The sequence below is a fragment of the Podarcis filfolensis genome (assembly GCF_964270895.1).
Source record: "Podarcis filfolensis genome assembly, chromosome: 12".
Taxonomy (NCBI): Eukaryota; Metazoa; Chordata; class Lepidosauria; order Squamata; family Lacertidae; genus Podarcis; species Podarcis filfolensis.
The window spans coordinates 17,001,776-17,025,478 of NC_139614.1; the positions used below are offsets into that span (position 1 = coordinate 17,001,776).

The 23,703-nt window shown below is 40.0% G+C and overlaps 1 protein-coding gene across 5 annotated transcripts in view; it reads left to right on the plus strand.

Moving 5' to 3' along the window:
• NEK10 (NIMA related kinase 10) overlaps nucleotides 1-23,703 on the plus strand; it is a 115,773-nt gene that overhangs the window by 41,203 nt on the left and 50,867 nt on the right. For all 5 annotated transcript variants that reach the window (XM_083577660.1, XM_083577662.1, XM_083577659.1 and 2 more), the window contains exon 23: nucleotides 18,830-18,905. In XM_083577660.1, the coding sequence (XP_083433786.1) occupies nucleotides 18,830-18,905 (76 nt within the window). The remainder of the gene's footprint in view (nucleotides 1-18,829; nucleotides 18,906-23,703) is intronic.

The following is a 23,703-nucleotide window of genomic DNA, read 5'->3' on the forward strand; positions in this document are numbered from 1 at the left end:
ATTAATTTGTTGCTTGGAGTAGGGCATGTGTCTCTGAAAGTTGGTAGGATGATTTAGGTTAGTGTGCTGTAATAATGATATCTTAGATGAAGAACAAATAAGCACTGTGGGTTTAGGGGGGGGAAGGCATTAGCTTTGTTTCCTTTGGGGCAAACGAGCTTTCTTAATGTTTCCATTTCTCATTTAGGCTTCATGAATAATTAAATAGTGTGATTATGAGCTTCTGAGCCTGTGTTTAAGTCATTGCGCACTTACAGCCAACCTTCCCCGCCCCCTCCCCGCAACAAACCTCGAAAAGACAAGGCTTTATCACATTAATAGCTAAATAACCATCAACTGTAATTGAACCATTTTGGGAATGGCTGTCTTGTCTACTGCATCTTCAGGAGATGTAGAGCAGCATAAAACCCAATAGGCTGGATTAGGAAAAATTAAGTGTGCTTTGAGCATAGCAAATCATGTAGCTCTTTGAGATGCCAATAAACATATCACATCTCTTCCATGAAATTGCGAGCTCTTGATTAGCCCTTTAAGCCAGAGGTGAGGAATCTCTACTCCTCTATATGCTGTTTGACTACAGCTCCCATCGTTCCTGACCATTGGCCATGCTGACTGGGGCTGATGGGAGATGGAGTACAGGAACAGGGTGGAAGGCGCCTCATCCTTGTATTAAACAGTGCACTCCTTTATTTGCCTGTGCGCAGCCACAAGAACACTAGAAGAGCCTGCTGGATCCGGCCAATAGCCCATCCAGTCTCGCATCTTGTTCTCAAGATGGCTGCAACCAGATGCGTGTCGGAAACCAGCAAGCAGGATTTGAGCATAATAGCACCATCCCCTCCTGTGGTTTCCAACAATTGAGCAACATCTCCATCATGACTGGCAGATATTTTATATGTATATATGCAGGTTAATTATGTGTCCAGGGCAGCTGTCTGCCAGCTCCACCTGGTACGCAGGCTAAGACCCTACCTGCCCGCAGACTGTCTCGCCAGAGTGGTGCATGCTCTAGTTATCTTCCGCTTGGATTACTGCAATGCGCTCTAGGTGGGGCTACCTTTGAAGGTGACCCGGAAACTGCAATTAATCCAGAATGCGGCAACTAGACTGGTGACTGGGAGTGACCGCCGGGACCAAATAACATCGGTCCTGAGAGATCTGCATTGGCTCCCAGTATGTTTCTGAGCACAATTCAAAGTGTTGATGCTGACCTTTAAAGCCATAAACGGCCTCGGTTCCCTCATTGCGAGAAGTGAGGTTACAGGGAACCAGACAGAGGGCCTTCTCGGTAGTGGTGCCCACCCTGTGGAACACCCTCCCTTCAGATGTGAAGGAAATAAACAGCTATCCTATCTTTAAAAGACATCTGAAGGCAGCCCTGTTTAGGGAAGTTTTTAATATTTAATGCTGTATTGTTTTTAACACTCAATTGGGAGCTGCCCAGAGTGTCTGGGGAGACTCACCCAGATGGGCGGGGTATAAATAATAAATTAAATATATTATTATTATTATTATTATTATTATTATTATTATTATTATTATTATTTTATACACACTGCCTTAGATGCAATTTGCAATATTTGAAGAGATGGCCCAATGCCATTTTCTATATGTGATAACCTGGAGGGTGTTAGCAGTTCCCCTGTGCAGTAGTACACCTGTGCTAACAGGTAGGGTTGGAGCATAGGGACAACGTGATATCTTTATTTCATTTTTCTTGAACTTGCCTTCCAAGGACCTCAGGGTTGTGTACATGGTTCCCCTTCCCTTCCTTTTATCCACACAATAATAACCCAGTGTGGTACTTTAGGGTGAGAAACAATTGGCTGGAATGGTCAGTCATATCTCAGCTCAATAAGTCCACATTTAAACAAGCCCATACACAGAGCCCCTTCGCTTCTCCCTCTGTGGTATAAGAAACCAATCCAGGAAGTCTCTAATCATAATGTCCCATTTTGCCTGAATGAGGAAACTGTTGTTACCAACTTTGGAACAAACTAGCATATCAAACTATGGTTTTGAAATTGGCTTAATATCCTGACTTGTTCCGAAGCTGGTAATCATAGTTTCTAAGTTCAGGTTAACTCTCCTACACTGGTAAAGTGTACCTGATCCCATAATTTGTGCAGTGACTGACTTGAACCACAGCCTAACATTCTGTTAAATATCTGTTTTATAATTATGATTCTGCTGCTGATTTTAAAAGTAAAAAAACCCCTGTCATTAGATTTGTGTATCATTAATGTGTTTTGCACTTTTTTGTTATTTTATGTTTTGGTTGAATGTATACTTATAGTAAGGTTTTGGATATATATTTATAATAACGTTCTCTGACACTTTGTGGGGGAATGTTACAAAGCAGGGTTAAAATCTAGATAAAGATAAAGTACATACAGCATTATGAATTTCAGTTATTAGTGCTTTTTATGAAAAGCAATCTCAAAAGCGGTTTGCAGCACAATACAAGAATTAAAACCAATGCGAAACTAGAACAAAATAGAAGCTGAAAACATTCATAAACCTAAAAAGCAGTCTAACACATTATACCCATTGAGGAAGCCACAATATCTAAAACTCACCAAGTTAAATTCCAAAAATGTGACTGGAAAGAGAGGCCGTTGCTTTGTGCCTAAAAGCAGCTGCCCTGACATTATGGAGAATAACATTTAAATCAGGGCAAGCCAACAGCCGATACCAAACCCTTGTCTACTCATAAGTAAGTCCCATTGAATTCAATGGGGCTTACTCCCAAGTAAACAGGGCTTGCAGTCTTCATTACTCCGGCACCTCTCTTTTATTCCTGTGATTCTGGTGATGAAAGGGAAAGAAAAAAACACACCATATGAAACGTGAACACTGTATCAAATGGATGGACTTAGTAAAAATGGAACCTGGCTATTTGCTTTAGGCTAAATTTCCCAGCCTTGACCTCTCCAGAGGTTTTGGACTTAAACCACCCCTGAACATTGGCCGTACCGTCTAGGGCTGATAGGAATCGTTGTCCAGAAAATCTGGATCGCTTCAGATTGTGGAAGGCAGCTTTATGCCTCCATTTGCTCATTTGTAAACTAGAAGATCATGGCCACTGGTCCCATCACCTCCTGGCAAATAGAAGGGGAAGAAATAGAGACAGTGAGAGATTTTACTTTCTTGGGTTCTATGATCACTGCAGATGGTGACAGCAGCCACAAAATTAAAAGACGCCTGCTTCTTGGGAGAAGAGCAATGACAAACCTAGACAGCATCTTAAAAAGCAGAGACATCACCTTGCCAACAAAGGTCCATATAGTAAAAGCTATGGTTTTCCCAGTAGTGATGTATGGAAGTGAGAGCTGGACCATAAAGAAGGCTGATCGCCAAAGAATTGATGCTTTTGAATTATGGTGCTGGAGGAGACTCTTGAGAGTCCCATGGACTGCAAGAAGATCAAACCTCTCCATTCTTAAGGAAATCAGCCCTGAGTGCTCACTGGAAGGACAGATCCTGAAGCTGAGGCTCCAATACTTTGGCCACCTCATGAGAAGAGAAGACTCCCTGGAAAAGACCTTGATGTTGGGAAAAATGAAGGGCACAAGGAGAAGGGGATGACAGAGGACGAGGTGGTTGGACAGTGTTCTTGAAGCTACCAGCATGAGTTTGACCAAACTGCGGGAGGCAGTGGAAGACAGGAGGGCCTGGCACGCTCTGGTCCATGGGGTCACGAAGAGTCGGACACGACTAAACGACTAAACAACAACAACAAACTAGAATAACTTCCACAACTTTTATTCTGTTTTAAACATTTTGCAGTCTCTCTTTATTCCAGGATTTTTCCTAGTATCATCTTCATGTTAGTGCACGGATTCTGTTCGTGCTTATATAATATATCTTCTTTTTAAGTAATGTATATATAATTGGCTGGCATCTCTCCAGTCCCCGAAAAGGAAAGGAAAGAGGACTGCTCATTAGTAGATTTGCTCCCAAAGGTAACACTTTAATAGTGTTCTTCCACAGCTGATTGATGTAAAGGAGAGTGCCAGGTTCCTTATTGTGCATTTCAGAGGCACCGTGTGCTGGTGTCCGGATATAAATTATACAGGATGGAACGCTGTAAGTTTAAATTTGTTTGGCTGAACGGAACCAAGTGACATGGAAGCACGCAGCACGAGCAAAATAAAACAGCTGTATTGTCATGTTGCTCAAAGTGCAGGCATGACTCTTGAGCTGCTCAACCATATACACCTGTGTATATGGTATGCCTTCATGAACCTGGTGCCCTCTCCAGATGTTTTGAGCTACAACCAGCCCCTGCAAACAAAGCTGTGGCCTGATGGAGCTGATGACGAGGCTTACAATCTAAAATATCTGGAGAGCGTTGTGTTGGCAAAGCCTGGTCTGCTGTAACAGATGAGAACATTATAGCTAGTGCTCTGCCAAAATCCGTCCTCTGGTTTCTCAGATGTTTTCTTTGCCGGCTAAAGAGGCTTCCATTTTTCTGCCTTATTTTCAGGACAATAAATTATTGAGAATTTAGGTTTGGGATCTCATTTATAATGATTTAAAAAGCATGTTTAAAATCTCATTCCCCCCTGTTATGCCTATCGGTGTGGTTGCTCGAGAGCGAACAGGCAAGATCCCTCACTGGTCTTTTCAAAGGCTTTGTTATTGGTGCAAAAACATTTACAATGCAGAACGCCTCTATTCCATGTCTTGCTCAGTCACTAGCAGAATCTGAGAGTGGGCGGTCCTTAAATCTTCCCCAGCAGAGTAGTCTCTTGACCCCCAGCCTACGCCTCCCCTCTCTGCGCGAAAGCCTACTGCGCAAGGAAGGCTTGGTAAAGGGGGACCTCCCTCCTCCCTGCTTTGATCAGGCAAGGTGCCCTGGCACCGCCTTGCATCCTCCAAGCCCTGCATCTCCCTGCATCACTAGAGGCGTGGCTTCCTTCCTCCGCTGAGGAAGTGCTGCTTCCCACGATCTTTGGAGGCTCTCTGTAATCCAGCTGCCCTTCCACCTCTCGCCTCTGAGCTGATGGCAGTTCCCTGACACCCCCAAAACCAGAAGCATTCCTATTGGGTAATGTGGGAACTGAGATTCCAAAGGATTTAAAGAAAGTATTCATGTACGCCACCAGCAAGAGTTGTGATTGCACAGAACTGGAAAAGGGAGTGTTTACCGACCAAAATAGATTGGTTGACCAAATTAATGGAGTACGCGGAGATGGACCAATAAGAGATCAAACAAAACAAACATTTAAAAAAGATTGGAACATATTCAAACAATATTTGAAAGGCTATCATGGGGAAATTGAAATTCTGACTGTTTTGGAATAACTTCTGTAAGAAAAAATACTAAAATATAGTGGGAAAACAGGAAAACATACTCATAGATGTGTTAAGAGAGGCATTCAACTAAGTCAGACTGAGGACCCAAGTAAGAAGGGGAGGGAAGTCGAGTATAAAAGGAATACGAATGAATCGAGCACAAATTTTTGTTTTTGTTTTCTTTATTATTATTTAGAAATACATGTTTAGCCATAGGAGAACTGAGATGTTATAATGTGATTCTATGAATGTCAATTAAAATAAACTAATAAAGATGATTTGCAAAAAAGAAGAAGAGAATTTAGGTTGGCACGGGACTTTGAGCTTCGCTTACCTGACTGCCTGTGCTTTCTGATCTGGAAAAGCCCCATGGGAGGAATTACTTCCTGATTCCGTACTCTGGACTTAGATGAAAGTGCAGCTGCCTGCAAAGGTTGCAGAGTGCAAGTCCTGGTGAGATGATTTGTAGAATGAAAGGACGGACATTCACAAATTCCCCCTTGGCAATCTCAAAAGCAAGGCAAGCGCATCAGAAACCTTGAACCAGAATTTCCCCTCCTTTTCCATAATTTCCAAATGCAGTCTTTTCTCCTCATTACTTGATGAAGTATTGCGCGCAATACTAATTCTAACACTATACAGATGTTATGGGCGTTCCATCCTACGGTCCTCCTGTTATTATATCACTTCAGATTGTATTTGTGGATTTGAAACATTGTCAAAGCTTGCCTAGTAACAGAGTAGTCATGCCTTGTTTTACTGTTTGTGCAGTTTTTACCTCCTAGAAAAGTTGTTTTTAAGTATGAGACAGGCTGCATTAAAACAGGCAGCCACTGCATGGTGCTCTTGCATTATGTTTAGTAGCCCATCTTCTCGCTCATTCAACCTTTTCCAGTAGAGGACTGGAATAGCTTTTGCAAGGTGCCCAAAACAGCCCTTGAAAAACGTTAGCATGGAATGCAATGAAGAGAAGGCAAGACGGTGGAGTTACTCCAGCCTTGTCTTATTTGGTGCTATGCTACTACTGTAAACTTGCAAGACACCTTTATTTTTCTTTTATTTTTTTACAAAGCTTGTATTAGAACAGAAGAATGTGTGTGAGTTTTCAAGGTAGCATTAAAACCTCTTAAAACATTACCTCTAGCTGAACTGATGTAAACATCTAAAACTGGCATCACATCCATCTAAACCCTAAATTGGATGCAGGTGACAAAAGCTTTTCTCGAGTCAGGATAGTATTCCCAGTGGTTGTATAAAGAATGTGGGAAACAGCTACTTGAACAAAGTGACCTGCTTTCATGGAAGTACAGTTGGCTCCATCTCACACCTGTTTTCTTTATTTCTTTATTTCTTTTTACAGTTTAATACTGAGTACCAGAGCTATTTCAATCTGGTTTTTTTGTTGTTTCTGTTTTGTAAACAGCCTGAAGTACTACTGGTAGTAGCTATGGTATTACAATTGCATATTAATTGGGGAAATAACAGGGCAAGAGGCATAAACGGGCATCATCACAAAACAACACATATTTTAGCATTTCAGCTATGATGCAAGGTGAAGCAGTAGCTTCTGACAACATATTCAAGGGCTGATGCCATTTTCTTTTCTCTCTCTTTCTAAAATAAATAAAAATAAAAATAATAAATATAAATAAATAAATAAATAAAAATAGCTAAGCTTGTCATTTTTCACTTTTCAGAACTGAATAAGCCCAGCACAGAGCATGACCTTTTAGAAGTTTGGCATTTGGATTAACTAATAGGTCATTGCTCTATAGGTTGAAGTAAATGGGAGGATCATTTGATGGTTTGGACACCAGCAGGAAAACAAATTTCCAATTCTGTCCCATCCTTTGTCTCTCTCCCCCCCCCCCGCTTTGGGCAAATTAGGGTTTTCCGTGTCGTTCTGAGCCTTCTATTTGTAAAATATGTATAAACACATATAGAATTTCCCTTTCCCCATAGCCTGTTTGCTCAGAAATCAGTTCCACTGTCTCCCTCCATGGGACTCGCTTACTCGCTTCCAGAAGGTGTGCATAGGCTTGCAGGCTTAGAGAGGTAAATACTGTATATTTGTGAGAGGGAGGGAGTTGAACATGGACGTATTATGTCAACTTATATCTTAGCATGTGGAACTTCATGGAGCATTCTTCAGGAGGTCAAACAAAATCAGTGAAATTTTGAACTCAGTGGTTAAAATCGATGCAGTTTTGAAAGGTTCAGTCTGCCATCTTGATTCAAAATGGCATCCAGTGGCATCCAAACATAGATGAAAACTTGTTTATTGATATCAGGAACCACCACGATACCTTACGGTTACGATATCTTAAGAGCTGTCCAAATTGTTGCTGGCACTCGTCAGTCTCGAGAGACAATGGAGTGCACCTCTGGAGGTGAGGTCAAATTGCTGGTGAATGACAGTTCCAGCTGTGGCTGCAGAGCCTGGTAACTCATAACTTTTGCCTCCCATGTGGTTTTTTTCCTTCTTTTGTGTTAGCAGCTGAAGTGATCTCTCCAGCGAACAAGCCTGGGCAGTGTGTATGGAGGTCCTGGGCTGCCCTGACAACAAGACTGCACTCTCTTTTTTTTTTTTTTTACTAATCTTTTTATTGATATTTTGGAAACGACATCAAAAAATACAAAAAAGAAAAAAGACTGAAAAGAAAAAAAAAGCAAACAAACAAACAAACAACAACAACAAACAATGCCTATAAACATAAAACAGACAAACCAACATAACATCACTCAATTGGCTTCCTTCCATCTCGGTTTAGGCAAAATAAACTCATCGCTTATCTGCAGATTGTATTATATCAGCTCTTTACATCGCAGGTTTTAGATTCCGCCCACTGTGATTTTGGTAATACCTAAATTGATTTCAATGTAACTTAGAAATTTATTCCAGTCGTTCGTAAACTTAACGATTTTTTGATGCCTAATTTTTTGTGACATTCTAGCTAATTCTATATACTCATATAATTTCATTTGCCATTCTCTAATGGTGGGGATATTGGAAGTTTTCCAGTTTTGCGCTAACAAAATCCTGGCGGCCACCATTGCATATTGAAAGAATGTTTGGTCTTCATTTTTGATCTCCTCTCCGATCATACCTAAAAGGAACGCTTCAGGTTTTTTGGGGAAGGTGTATTTCAGTATTCTTTTTAATTCATCGTAAATTTGTCCCCAAAATCTTTTCACTTCGTCACAGGTCCACCACATGTGAAAGAAATTACCCTCTTTAGTTTTACATTTCCAGCATGTGCTGTCTCCGGTCTTATACATCTTCCCCAGTTTTGCCGGGGTGATGTACCAACGATACATCATTTTCTCCATGTTTTCTCGGAGAGCAGCACATGCTGTGAACTTCATACCTTTCTTCCAAAGTTTTACCCATCTGTCAAACTCCAGATTATATCCAAGGTCTCTGGCCCATTTGACCATGACTCCTTTCACCTCTTCATCTTTAGTATCCCAGTCTAACAGTTGGTTATACATTTTGGATAAAAGTTTAGTATTACTTTCTAAGATTTCCACCTGGTACCTGGACTTTTTTTCACTCATTCCTATTTTTTTATGATCGTACCATAACGCATTAATTTGGTGAAATTGTATCCATCCAGTTAATTTATCCTTTAGCTCTTCGTACGGTCTAATTTTCCACCCTCTTTCTGATTTAACTAGGAGATCTTCGTATGTCCATCTTTCACATTCCAGATTTAACTTTTTTATTGTTAAGATATCAATTGGTGAAAGCCACCAAGGGGTGTCTCTTTCAATCAGCTTTTTGTTCCTGTTCCAAACTTCTAATAACGAGCCTCTAATGATATGATTAGAGAAGCCTCTATGGATCTTTCCTTTATCATGCCACAAATAAGCATGCCAGCCGAATCTAATGTCAAATCCCTCTAGATCCAACAAATCCGTGTTTTTTAAAATGGCCCATTCTTTTATCCAACAAAGACAAGCGGCCTCATAATAAAGTTTTAAGTTCGGAACTGCAAAACCCCCTCTTTCTCTTAGATCCGTGAGGAGTTTGAATTTAATTCTTGCCCTTTTCCCTTGCCATATAAATTTAGCTAAAGTTCTTTGCCAATTCTTAAAACATGCCGTACCTCTAATTACCGGGATATTCTGGAATAAAAACAGTAGTCTCGGAAGAATGCTCATCTTAATCGCGGCCATCCTTCCTGTCCAGGACAATTTTAACCTATTCCAAGTATCTAAGTCTTTCTTAATTTCTCTCCAGACCTTAGTGTAGTTATCCTCCACTAAATTTATATTTTTCGGGGAGATCCATATTCCCAGGTATTTTACCTTTTTCACCACTTTAATACCTGTTTTTAGTTCTAGCTGGTTTTTTACATCTTCGGCCAAATTTTTTGTTAAGATCTTAGTTTTTATTTTATTTAACTTAAACCCAGACAATTTACCGAATTCCTCTAATAACTCCAGGGCATTACTGGCACTTTCTATTGGGTCCTCTAAAGACAATACCAAATCATCGGCGTAAGCCTTTAATTTATATTCTTTTTCTCCAATTCTTATACCTCTTATTTTTGGTGTTTTCCTTATTTTATTTGCGATTATTTCCAAAACCATAATAAATAGAAGGGGAGACAACGGGCACCCCTGTCTCGTGCCCTTTGCAATTGTAAAAGAATTAGTGAGATTATTGTTAATTATCAGTTTGGCCCTTTGGCTTGAGTATATTGCTTTAATACCTTCCAAAAATGGTCCTTCTATTCCTACTGTTTTCATACATTGTATTAAAAACCTCCAAGAAACATTATCGAAAGCCTTTTCGGCATCGATGAAAATCATCGCCGCAGGAATGTCGGTCCTAAGATCCAAATACTCAATAATGTCCAGTATATGCCGAACATTATCTTTTAATTGCCTGTTAGGGAGGAATCCCGCTTGATCTTTATGAATAGATTTTGTTAAGTATTTCCTGAGTCTGTTCGCCAAAATATCTGCGAAGATTTTGTAATCGCAGTTAAGTAACGATATCGGCCTGTAGTTACTTACGTCCATCTTTTCAGCATCCGCTTTTGGTATTAATGTGATGTGTGCCTCCCTCCATGAATCTGGAATCTTCCCTCCTTGTAGAACATCATTAATCACTTCACTAAGCACCGGAGCAAGATATTCCCTTAAAACCTTATAATACTTTGCTGACAGTCCATCCGGTCCGGGTGCTTTTCCGGGTTTCATCTTCTTAATAGCCTCGTTAATCTCTTCCATTGTAATCTTCTTGTTTAATTGAGCTCTTTCTTCATCAGTTAAATATTCCCCTCTATACTCTTCCAAGTATTTTCCTATTTCTACATTATCTTCCTCTCCTTTTTCATACAACTTTTCATAGAATTGGAGAAACTTTTTTTTTATTTCATCTGGATCTTTTATTATCATATCTCCCGATTTTATTCTATTAATCACATTTTGCTTTTTCCTTTTTCTTAATTGCCACGCCAGTAATCTCCCCGTTTTATTTGCTGATTCAAAGTATTTTTGCTTCATGGATTTAATTCTCCATTCTACTTCTTGGTTTAGTAATGCTGAATATTGTGATTGTAGCACTTTAACTATTTGTTTAGTCCTTTCATCTCCCGAGTTTATTGTTAATTTTTTCTCACAGTCTCTCAGTTGGGTAATAATTTCTTCTTTCTTTTGTTCTCTAAGTTTCCTTCTGTAATTGTTTTGTTGTATTAAAAAACCCCTTAACACTGCCTTACTCGCATCCCAAACTATATTAATTGGGGTTTCTTTATTCAGATTTAAGTCAAAATAATTTTTCAGAGTACTTTTAGCCTTTTCGTTCACCTCGTCAATTTCGAATAGATATTCATTCATTCTCCACCTGTACACTCCCGATATTTCACGTTTTATTTCCAAGACTATTGGACAATGATCAGAAAGGGTTCTAGGCTGGATCTCACATTTTGTTATTCTTGTCGATAATGCACGTGACACCCAAATCTGATCAATTCTACCCCAACTCTGGTGGGGTTCTGAAAAATGTGTGAACTGCTTCGTTATTGGGTTTTTATGCCTCCATATATCTATTAAATCTAAATTTTCCTCAAGGTTACTAAATGATCTTGGGAGCTTCCCTTGATTCGATTTCCCCTTTTTTCCACTTCTGTCAAGTTCTGGTATTGGTACACCGTTCATGTCTCCAAGTAGAATTAATTTGTAATTTTCCAAATCTAGTAATATTTGTTCCAATTTTTCAAAAAACTCTGCTTTGTTTGTATTTGGGGCATAAACTGTTACCACATTGATTTTTTCCCCTTGATGATTAAGTTGTATTCCCAGTATTCTTCCCTCATCGTCTTTACAAGTTAATACGGGGTCCCATTTTTCCTTAACGTAAACAACTACTCCTCTTTTTTTATTTACGTCTGAGTTAATAAATTCCACCCCCAACCTTTTATTTATCAAAATATGTTTATGTTTTTTGGCTACATGTGTCTCTTGAAAACAGATCACATCATAGTTCTTGTTTTTCAAAGCCTTCTCAATTTTATTCCTTTTAAGTTTTTCATTTAGCCCATTCACATTCCAGGACAGAAATTTCAGCGATGCTGTTATGTTTAACTTTTATTTACTCTAACCGGGTTACCAATCTTATAGTCTGGAACCCCTGTTCCCTAAGAGTTCCTCCTCTTCTGCCGCATCTTTTCCCACCGCGGCTTCTTCCTCATCAACTTCTTCTTCCTCTTCTTTCTCATCTTTCTCACTTCCCCTCTCCTTCTTTCTTCTTCTCTCATCTTTACTTTCCCCCCTGTCTCCCAGCCTGATTTCGGCCTTGCCAAGCTCCTTCTCATACCTTCTTAGAAATTTCTCCACCTCTTGAGTGTCCGTCAACTTAAATTTTTTATCTTTATAGAAGAAGGTGACCCCTTCAGGGAACTCCCATCTATATTGTATGTCATTTCTTTTTAGGACACCTACCACTTGTCTGTACCCTTCTCTTTTACGTAACAACCTAACTGGTATTTCTTTGTAAATAATAATAGGTCTACCTTCAATTATAAGTTTTTTTTGGTAGCTCGTTTTCAGGATTAAATTTTTCATCTCAATTGAATTAAAGATCACTAAACAATCTCCAAGGAGTTTCCTTGACTTGATTTGTTGCGGTTTCACCTTTATTCTAAATGCATTCTCTATAATGATGGCCTGTTTAGAGATCAAAGAATTGTAAAGAAGGCCCAAAAAACCTTAAAGGACTATTTTGAGATTAATTTGAACACTACGGTGGAAAAAAGAACTATCTGGGATGCAAGTAAAGCTGTGATGAGAGGGTTCTTGATCCAACAGAATTCCTTAAAGAAAAGACTGCAAAATGAAAAGAAAGATAAAATTCTGGAAAGTATCAAAGAGTTGGAGAAGAAGTTAAGATCTAACCCGAAGTCCCAACCGATTCTGAGAGAAATTAAACTTTATCAGGCGCAATATTCCAAGCTGATAAATCAGGAAATAGAATGGAAGATTAAAACAATGAAACAAAAAACTTTTGAATCGGCAAATAAATGTGGGAAACTGCTAGCTTGGCAGTTGAAAAGGAGACAAAGATTAAATACAGTAACAAACTTAGAGGTTGAAGGAAGGAACATTCAGAACCCGGGAGAGATTAGAAAGTGCTTCCAGAGGTATTTTAAAAAGTTATATACTCAAGGGCCACAAGATGAAATAGAGATTACACAATTTTTGGAGAGAAATGGATTAGCAAAGCTGTCAGAAGAAAACAGAACAATTTTAAATGGCAAAATAACACAACAAGAGATTGAACAGGCCATCCTGAATCTGAAACAGGGCAAATCACCAGGGCCAGATGGACTGACCTCTAACTACTATAAGACATTGAAGGATTATTTGATACAACCTTTGTTGGAGGTCAGTAATGAAATAATGGAGGGGAAGAAGGCGCCTGAATCGTGGAAAGAAGCATTTATCACATTGATTCCAAAGTCAGAAACTGAAAAGACACAACTTAAGAATTACCGTCCCATCTCCCTTTTAAATGTGGATTACAAAATATTTGCAGATGTTTTGGCACGAAGATTTAAGAAAGTTTTAAGTGAGATAATCCATAAAGACCAGGCAGGCTTTCTCCCGGGCAGACATATGTTTACTAACACAAGGAACATTATAGACATATTGGAACTTTTACAAACAAACATAAACACCAAAGCAGCTTTAATTTTTATAGACGCGGAGAAAGCCTTTGACAACATTTCTTGGAAATTTATGAAGGGGAACCTAAAAGAAATGGGAGTGGGACGGGGGTTTGAGAACGGGATTGAGGCAATATATTCAGAACAAAAGGCTAAACTGATAGTTAACAATGTGGTTACAGAAGAGTTTAAAATTGAAAAAGGTACACGACAAGGCTGCCCGATTTCCCCATTACTGTTTATTTCGGTTCTGGAAGTGCTCCTGAATATGATTAGGGGGGACCGGTTGGTGGAAGGGATTCAGGTCGGAGCGAAACAATATAAACTTAAAGCTTTTGCAGATGACCTAGTTCTGACATTACAGGAGCCGGAGTCTAGTTTGAAAAGAGTACTACAACTGATTCAAAACTTTGGTCGAGTGGCAGGATTTAAGTTAAATAAGCAAAAAACTAAAGTTCTGGGGAAAAACATGACAGATATTGAGTTGGAACAGCTTCAGAAAGAGACAGAACTAAATGTGGTTAAAAAAGTTAAATACCTAGGGGTAAACATAACAGCAAAAAATCTGAGTTTATTTAAAGATAATTATGAAAAATGTTGGTCAGAGATTAAGAGAGACTTGGATAGTTGGTCAAGATTAAAACTTTCATTGCTAGGCCGAATAGCTGCCATCAAGATGAATGTATTGCCAAAAATGTTATTTTTGTTTCAGACACTGCAGATTGTAGACAAGACAGAGTGCTTCCGGAAGTGGCAGAAAGATATCTCTAAATTTGTCTGGCAGGGCAAAAAGCCCAGAATCAAATTTAAAATATTAACAGATGCGAAAGAAAGAGGGGGCTTTGCCCTGCCAGACTTAAAGTTGTATTATGAAGCTGCAGCTTTCTGCTGGTTAAAAGATTGGTTACTTCTTGAAGATACGGATGTCTTGGATTTGGAAGGTTTTAATAATGCGTTTGGATGGCATGCATATTTATGGTATGATAAAGCTAAGATAAATAAGGCCTTCAAGAACCATATTGTCAGAAAATCAGTTTTTAATGTCTGGACAAAATATAAAGACTTACTGGAGAATAAAACTCCGAGGTGGCTGTCACCCCTGGAGGCTAAGGCTCGGAAAAGAGCCAATATGGAGGCCAATTGGCCAAAATATTGGGAGATAATAGAAAAGGATGGTGACAACTGGAAATTGCAGAGTTTAGAAAAGATGAGAGACAAAGTGCGAGACTGGTTACACTATGCTCAGATTAAAGAAGTGTTTAAAAACGACAAAAAGTTAGGATTCCAAGTGGAAAAGTCAAAGTTAGAAACTGAACTGTTAGAACCTAAGACTAAGGTACTTTCAAGAATGTATAACTTGCTGCTGAAATGGAACACACATGACGAAATGGTAAAATCAACAATGATAAAATGGGCGCAGGATATTGGGTATAATATTATGTTTGAAGATTGGGAAAGGTTGTGGACCTCTGGGCTGAACTTCACTGCATGTAATGCGTTGAAGGAAAATGTGATGAAAATGATGTATAGATGGTACATGACCCCTGTCAAACTGGCTAAAATATACCATTCGTCTGATAGCAAATGTTGGAAGTGTAAGGAAAATGAAGGAACATTTTTTCACCTCTGGTGGACCTGCCCTAGAGTGAAGGCCTTTTGGGAGAAAATATATAATGAATTAAAAAAGGTGTTTAAATACACCTTTACTAAGAAAGCAGAGGCCTTTCTCCTGGGTATTGTCGGCCAGAGTGTGTTAAAAGAGGACAGAACATTCTTTTTGTACGCAACAACAGCAGCAAGAATATTAATTGCCAAGAATTGGAAAACTCAGGAGCTACCCACTGTGGAAGAATGGCAGATGCAACTGATGGACTATATGCAACTAGCCGAGATGACCGGCAGAATTCGAGACCAGGGAGAAGAAAGGATGGAAGAAGACTGGAGGAAATTTAAGACTTATTTACAAAAATATTGTAATCTGGCTGAGTGATGAATAGGATGCCAGTGCAGACAATTGTCTACCATTAAAATAGATTTAAAGTCGAATTATATGTCAAACCAAATTAAGATTATTAATTAAGATGAGTTAAATGATAATTTGCTTGAAAATAATTTAATAATGATGTAAGTGTATGCGGGAGGTGTGGGGGAGTCCCATGTAACAATTGAAAGATGTTAAATGGACAACGATAAGTGCTTATTTGATATATGTTTTATTTGAAAACTTTAATAAATATATTATAAAAAAAAAAAAAATAAATGCATTCTCTATAGAGAAGGCCACATCTTCTTCTTTTATTCCCAGCCACTTAGATAATTCTTTAGTCATTTTTTCTTTTATATCTTCATTCATCTCCTCACCTACTCCCCTAAATTTTAAATGAAGCTGTTTCTGACGCATTTCTGTCATAGCTAGATTATCCCAAATCCTTTCTTGTATTTTGTTTACTTCTCTCATTTCTTCCTTTATTTTTTCTGTCTCTTTTTTCTGTTCTCTCATCTCTTTCTGCATTTTTTTATTAGATTCTTCAATTATTTTAGATTTAGCTGACAACTCTTGGATCTTAATTGAGAGTTCTCCAACTGCCCCCTCTATCTTTTTATCAATCATCTCTTGCATTTCTCCTAATTTGTTTTCCATGTGTAATTCGTTTTGTTTAAATTCTTCTTTTATTTTTAACCATAGAATGTCTAGGTCTTTAATTTCTTTAATTTCTTCTTGACGTGATGACTTCCTTTCCCCTGGAGTCCCTCCCCCCTTTTTCCCATCTCTCCCCGACATACTCAGGCAAATCTCTCCCTTAAAGGGCTCACAGTCTTTTTGTTTTGTTTTGTTTTTCCTAGAATCTCCAGAAACAAAGAAACAAACCTCTTTTGTAAGCTTCAGGAAGTTCCTTTTACACAGCTTATTGGGTCCAGTTCCCAACACCCTTAGAAAAAACCAGAGGCGGGGCCCAGAATTCTTCCACTGTATCAATATTTGTTGTATACTCAATATTACCTCCCAACTTAATTTAATTACTCTACATATATACACGTGAGAGGGAGAGAGTAGAGAAAAAGAAGAGAAAAAAATAAATAAAAATAAAATACCATTAATTGGACACTTTAAATCCTTCTAATCTCGTGACCCCGATATTGAATTATAACAATTTCCACTGATTGACAACCTTGGATAACCCACTGTACCCACTGTATAGAATCAAATGGTCAAATAAATCAAATAACCAAATATCTCTGTTATATCTAAATGGTTCCAAATATTGTCTTAAGGAATGTGGGAGTGTTTTTATAATAAAGCAAGTCCCCCCCCCGAATTATATCCAATTATAGTCAAACAAACTTTAACCTATTACAACTAAATTATAACCAAAATTGTAACCAAAATTATAACCAAAAAAGAACTCAGTCTACTTCAAAAATAAGGCTCCACCAGGATTCTTCCATCCGGGCCTTAACGGTTCTGTTCTCTTCAGCCGCTTGTCGGCCCAATCCAATATCGAAAATAGGGAAACGTCCGAAATGTAGTCCAAAAAAAAAGAAAGAAAAAAAGAAAAAAGAAAAAAAGAAAGAAGGGGAATCCCCAACAGTTATCAATTCCAATGTGCAGCGCGAATGGGCGAAGCTTGTATCCACAGATTATATCAAAGCTTGTATCCACAGATTATATCAGGGATTTAATTAAAGTCATAAGAAGAAGTGAAGAGAGAAAAAAAAGAAAGGGGAAAGTGGGACTGCACTCTCTACTGTATACAGTGGTACCTCAGGTTACATACGCCTCAGGTTACATACGCTTCAGGTTACAGACTCCGCTAACCCAGAAATAGTACCTCAGGTTAAGAACTGTGCTTCAGGATGAGAACAGAAATCGTGCTCCGGCGGTGTGGCCGCAGCAGGAGGCCCCATTAGCTAAAGTGGTGCTTCAGGTTAAGAACAGTTTCAGGTTAAGAACGGACCTCCGGAACGAATTAAGTACTTAACCCAAGGTACCACTGTATATGGAGACAGATATATGGTTTATTTACACATATATACAACCTGAGTCTATAATGGAGGGGCTTCCAGCATTAACTCCCCCAATGGGTCTTGTTTCTTCCATAGATGCAGCCTTGGGTTCAAACAGACATCAAGCATCATGCTCTGCTTCTATGGCTTTTCCACTTCTTTCCTTTAGCACCCTGTAACCTTTTCTGCTTTAAGTCACATCGCAGCCAATGCTAAAACTCTAAACTGTGCCTTTCCTTCTTCTCACTATTTAAAAGAGGGAGGAGGTGCTCCACCCATTTCCAATCTGACACATCTTCCCCTCTTTTTTGGTTCCTTAATGGTCCATCACCTTGCCCTTCATTCACTTAATGGTTCCTCACCCCAGGCAATGACCTTATGAGGAAGCTAGCCTGGGGTGATGAACCATTCAAATATAAGGTAGCCTGGCTTATATTTTTACCCTTGCTGGATCCAGGGGTTCAGGAGGCTTGATTAAATTCCAACACTTACTGGGTCCAGGAATTTAGAGGAGTCTGGCACCTGCAAACTCATACTTTGCCCTGAGGTAAGAGTTGAAACATAAGCGTCCACTGACATATTTTTAAGTGACCTTTTCAAAGGTTGCACCCTAGGATTGGGCTTCAGGGAATTGCTTCTTTTCAGCTGCTGCCAAGAACAGTAGCTGGAAAAAAGCTTAGATTAAATTCAAAAGTTGCTTAAGTAAGTGTGCCTATAGCTGGTATGTTGTTGAGCTTGGCATCTGTTCAGTTCTAATCTTCATAAATGGATTTTGATATCTATTTAAACTGTGTTTCATTTCCAGGCTGGTGGCATAAGAGCATTAGGACAGACAAATTCTAGAAGCATTATATATTGGTATTGAGCCATCTACCGCCTAAAAACTGGCCCGTTTTGCACATCAGAGGAATCTGTGAGGAATCACGCCACAGTGCTGGCTACATATGAACCAGCTCTTGTGGTTTCTTTGGAGAGAAGCCAAACTGTGAATGCTGAGTCATACATAAATGCTAAGTCAGCACTGTAGATTTTTTTTCTTCCAGCTTGGGAAAGGAAAGGGCGTGTGTGTGTAATTTGAGCCGTGTGCACTGGCATTCTCGCTCATTCACAGCAAGTCATGAATGGGCTTCCCATGACATGCAAACCAGGCCACTCTATGTCATTCATAAAGAGCTAAGATAAGAGTAGAAGATGAGTAAATATTATTGTGTGTTGCCTGATAATGCATAAATGAGGTCGTGGGGATAATATATCAAATATGAGTGAACTTTTTTTTTGCTCCAGCTATAATCAATAATTGAACCTGTTGAAGGAAAATAAATTTGCTTTGTTTATTTTATTTCCAGCTGACTTTGGTCTTGCAAAGCAGAAACAGGAAAACAGCAAGCTTACCTCAGTCGTTGGAACTATTCTCTACTCCTGGTAAGAAAAAAAAGCCTTTTAGGTCTGTAAATTTGCTGCTAAAATAGAGAATTTGTGACCCCAAATATAATGTAGCCCTTATATAGGGGGCCACTGTTTGATTCAGACAGTTAATTTTCCTAGGATATGTTTGGATTCTTTATTCTTTTTGAGTAAGGCATATCATGACACACCATCTCATTTTAAAGTGCACGGAATTAAATATATCTAAATTCATGTGAAACAGGCCAGTCTCGACATGCTATCACACTTCATTTTTTTTTGCTAATTAACTACAGTATCTACTTTAACAGTAATTAGAACCTTCAATTCTCTGAGGCATAACCTTCTTCTAATTCCCACTTTCCTTGTAGCTCTATTCAAGTTGCCCAGTTATGTACAATCTAATGCACAGTGTTGTCTTGCTTTTCCTAATCCCAGAAGTTGGTTTTCCACACTTGGGAACTTTCACAGACGGGTTATATAAGCTTGTTCCAAAGAATGTGTCAGTTTGCTGTAGCAGTAGACATCTTAACTGTGAGAAATACTTGAGCTATTGTTGGTGACGGACCCACTAGGAATATGTGTGGAAATGTGGTCATCTAAATAGGCTGTTGCTGTGCAGGTGACCAAGTGTTCACCTCAGATTGGCTCCCATGGCTCCCAGTTGCTTTACTATATTCCTTAGAAGCCTCTCTCTGTTGACTCTTCACTTCTTTCAGTCCTATCAGTTGGCTTTCTCTTGGTCATGATAGGGGCTCACTAAATGGTGGGAACATGCATGCCAGTACCTCTTACAGAGGAATGCTTTGCATAAGTGGTCCCCCCCCATTCTCGCTAATTAAAAAGACAAAAGAGACATTCTTAATCCGACATTTGTTGTTCTCTCAGGGGTCCGGCCCACGACGATACCCTTTCCCTTTCCCTCAGCTATATACAGACCCAGGGATCCTAGCCATATAGCCCAGCCTCAGCCCAGAATACCTGAAGGAGTGTCTCTACCCCCGTCATTTAGCCCGGACACTGAGGTCCAGCTCTGAGGGCCTTCTGGCGGTTCCCTCCCTGCGAGATGTGAGGTTACAGGGAACCAGGCAGAGGGCCTTCCCAGTAGTGGCGCCCACCCTGTAGAACGCCCTTCCATCAGATGTCAAGGAGATAAACATCTACCTGACTTTTAGAAGAAATCTGAAGGCAGCTACAGAGAGGTTTTTAATGTTTGGGGGTCTTTATGTTTTAATATTTTGTTGGAAGCCACACACGGGTGGCGCTGTGGTCTAAACCACAGAGCCTAGGGCTTGCTGATAGGAAGGTTGGCAGTTCAAATCCCCGCGATGGGGTGAGCTCCCGTTGTTCAGTCCCAGCTCCTGCTCACCTAGAAGTTCGAAAGCACGTCAGAGTGCAAGTAGATAAATAGGTACCACTCCGGCGGGAAGGTAAACGGCATTTCCGTGCGCTGCTCTGGTTCGCCAGAAGCGGTTTAGTCATGCTGGCCACATGACCCAGAAGCTGTCGGTGGAAAAACACTGGCTCCCTCGGCCTGTAAGGTGAGGTGAGCGGCGCAACCCCAGAGTTGTCCGCAACTGGACTTAACAGTCAGGGGTCCCTTTACCTATGTTTTAATATTTTGTTGGAAGCCACCCAGAATGCCTGGGGCAACCCAGTCAGATGGACGGCATATAAATATAATCATCATCATAATCATCAATCTGGGACTCTGAACCCTGTAATCTAGAAGCACATATACGTTATAGGTGTGATGCCCAAAATATGCCCTATGACCCAAAAAGCAAGCTAAAAGAGCATTTGGTTGTAAGGAATTAATTGTGTGATCCTTTGGCTCTCAGCTAGAATGACTAGTTAAGACAAAAGCAACTGCAGACCAAGCAAACCCACTTGAAAAAGACGTTGTTCTTGCTATAGGGCCAAGAAAAGAACTTTCTTCATCCCCATGTTTGGGGATTGTTTGCTAGTCTAGACCTCCTGTGTAGAGACGGTAGACTCTGCAAAAAAAATTACATAATGGCCCCATAGAAGTGAGATAATTGCATTTTATAGGCTCTGGAGGTACAGTTTATAAGTTCTCTGTTTTAACGAGCAATAAGAAGAAATATTTATTGAGCCAAGGCAGTGAAATAAAATAGTTTTACACATTGCAACAAAAACAGAGTGTTTACAGAGTGCAACATAAACACAAATAAATGAGCACAATTTGCAGCGAATCAAGTATTGGCTCTCTTGGCATTCAAGTGTTGCTTTTAACATAAGAATCTGAGAGAACCACATTTTCCAGTGAATATTGGATAATATTGACAGCAGTGTTCTTGTGGCATGAGGGGAAGGAATTTTCCCTGAAACGTGGGAGGGCAAAAGGAAGAAATGCAGAGTAACTTCTTCATCAGTCTTTTGTGTGTGTGTGGCTTCTCAGTCAGCAGAGGAGTGAAGCATACAGGGTAGAAGGCAAGGTCAGAACTGAAAATGAAACTACATGCCCATCTGAAACGGAGGTGAACCTTCTGGCCAGTTTCAATTCTGCCTTTTGTGGGAGAGCAGGGTTGATTCTTGACTCACATTTCACCTGTGAGTTGTACGCTGCTTTTTCTTTCTCTCTTCTCTGTCTGCTCACTTAGCTGTTAGGCAGCGATTTGAGGATCTCTGTGCCCAGACTCCAGGAGCAGGGGTGGCCAAGACCCCTGAGTCATTCCTACATCTGGGGCACCATGGAATTATCCATTTCCTCCCCTTCCCCACCACTGCATTATTGGCATAGGTAAAGGTAAAGGGACCCCTGACCATTAGGTCCAGTCGTGACCGACTCTGGGGTTATGGTGCTCATCTCGCTTTATTGGCCAAGGGAGCCGGCGTACAGCTTCCGGGTCATGTGGCCAGCATGACTAAGCCGCTTCTGGCGAACCAGAGCAGCGCATGGAAACGCCATTTACCTTCAAGCCGGAGCGGTACCTATTTATCTGCTTGCACTTTGACGTGCTTTTGAACTGCTAGGTGAGCAGGAGCAGGAACCGAGCAACGGGAGCTCACCCCGTCGCAGGGATTCAAACCGCCGACCTTATGATCGGCAAGTCCTAGGCTCTGTGGTTTAACTCACAGCGCCACCCGCGTCCCCTTATTATTGGCATAATCACATTTAAATAAAGCAGAACACCCAGCAGTGATCAGAAACCAGGCAAGGAGCAATGCAGTCTTGCACATGGCAAGACTTTCTCTGTTATGGTACCCATCTCATTGATCTCCTCCCCTAAAAATGTCCACCTTGCTCCACCCATGTTTAACTTTCACCATCTAGTTGAAACCTTTGATTTCTTAAAGCAAAGCTTTCAACCTTCCTCCGATTGTTCTCTGCAGCTACTGTATATGTTCCAGCCTGTTTGAGCTGTTGTTGTTTATCTGTTTCATAATCTTTAATTTTCTTGTGTGCTCTATGTCCTCTTCCTAGGAATACATTTTACCTTTGGAAAATCAGCTGACACTTTTCATTACTATTTGCATTTGAAGCTTTCAGCAAACTGTATAATTACTGCATATGCTATGGAATGATAAACAAAGATGTTTCCATCAACACAAGTAATGGCATCACTTCTTTCTGTAAAACAAAGGGAAGAAGAGAGATCCATCATGATGGATGCAAATTGTACATCACTGATGTAGTTCCTTCCAGATGTTGTTGGAGATGCTGCTCCCATTATCCCTAACCATTATCCATGCTGGCTGGGGGGGGAGGGGCTTGTGAGGGTCGAAGAACATCTGCAGAGCCCCACTTTGGCTACTCTTGATGTAAATAATAATGAGTTAAAATTGCCCACAATTGCGCCTAGAAGCACAGATAAAAAAGAAAGCCATGTTTCAAACTCTGAAAACAGAGAGCGATGGGCAGTATTATTATTATTATTATTATTATTATTATTATTATTATTATTATTATTGTTATTAAACTTATACACTGCCCTATACCCGGAGGTCTCAGGGCAGTTCACCACAGCATATAAAATCAAACCAAAAGCAGTAACCCAATAAATCCCCCCTCCCCCAAAAAGCCACATTCTAAAAGGGTGTTGGATGTCAATAAGATCAACCAAAGGCCTGGTTATAAAGGAACGTTTTTGCCTGGTGCCTAAAGATGTATAATGAAGGCGCCAGGCGAACTTCCCTGGGGAAAGCATTCCATAGATGGGGAGCCACTGCAGAGAAGGCCCCGTTCTCGTGTTGCCACCCTCCGGACATCTCGAGGAGGGGGCACACGAAGGAGGGCCTCAGAAGATGATCTCAGGGACCGGGTAGGTAAATAACAGCAAAAAAAGAAATAGAGGCAGAACTACATGTTGAGTTAACAGAAGACATGAGAAGAGGGGTTCTTTAGAAGTCTCCGGGCCAAGTCTAGGATGTGTGTTTTTTGCCATTTGAAGTATGCTTTCTGATAGGAAGCTCTTCCTTGGGAGGCTGAACTCTTCGACACAGGCTGTTCAATCTGGGCTTAGCCCATTTCAGCCTTAAAACTTTCCCTGCCTTACTAAATCCTCTAATATCATCAGTATGTCATCCCCACAGTAATAGCTTTTATTATGACCTTTGCACAAAGAATCATCCATTGAAAACTAATATTTACACAAGCTAATCCTGTACCGTTGAGCATCACCTTGTAAGACAGTCTGAAAACAAGTTACATACTATCAGTTAGCTTATCAGGAATATAGGGGGGAAGAAACCTGTCTCCACAGGCTTATTAAAATGAAACTTATGCAAATATTGTAATAAAATATTAACAGAATAAAATTGGAAAGGCTTAAGCCTAAAGAATGATGGTTTC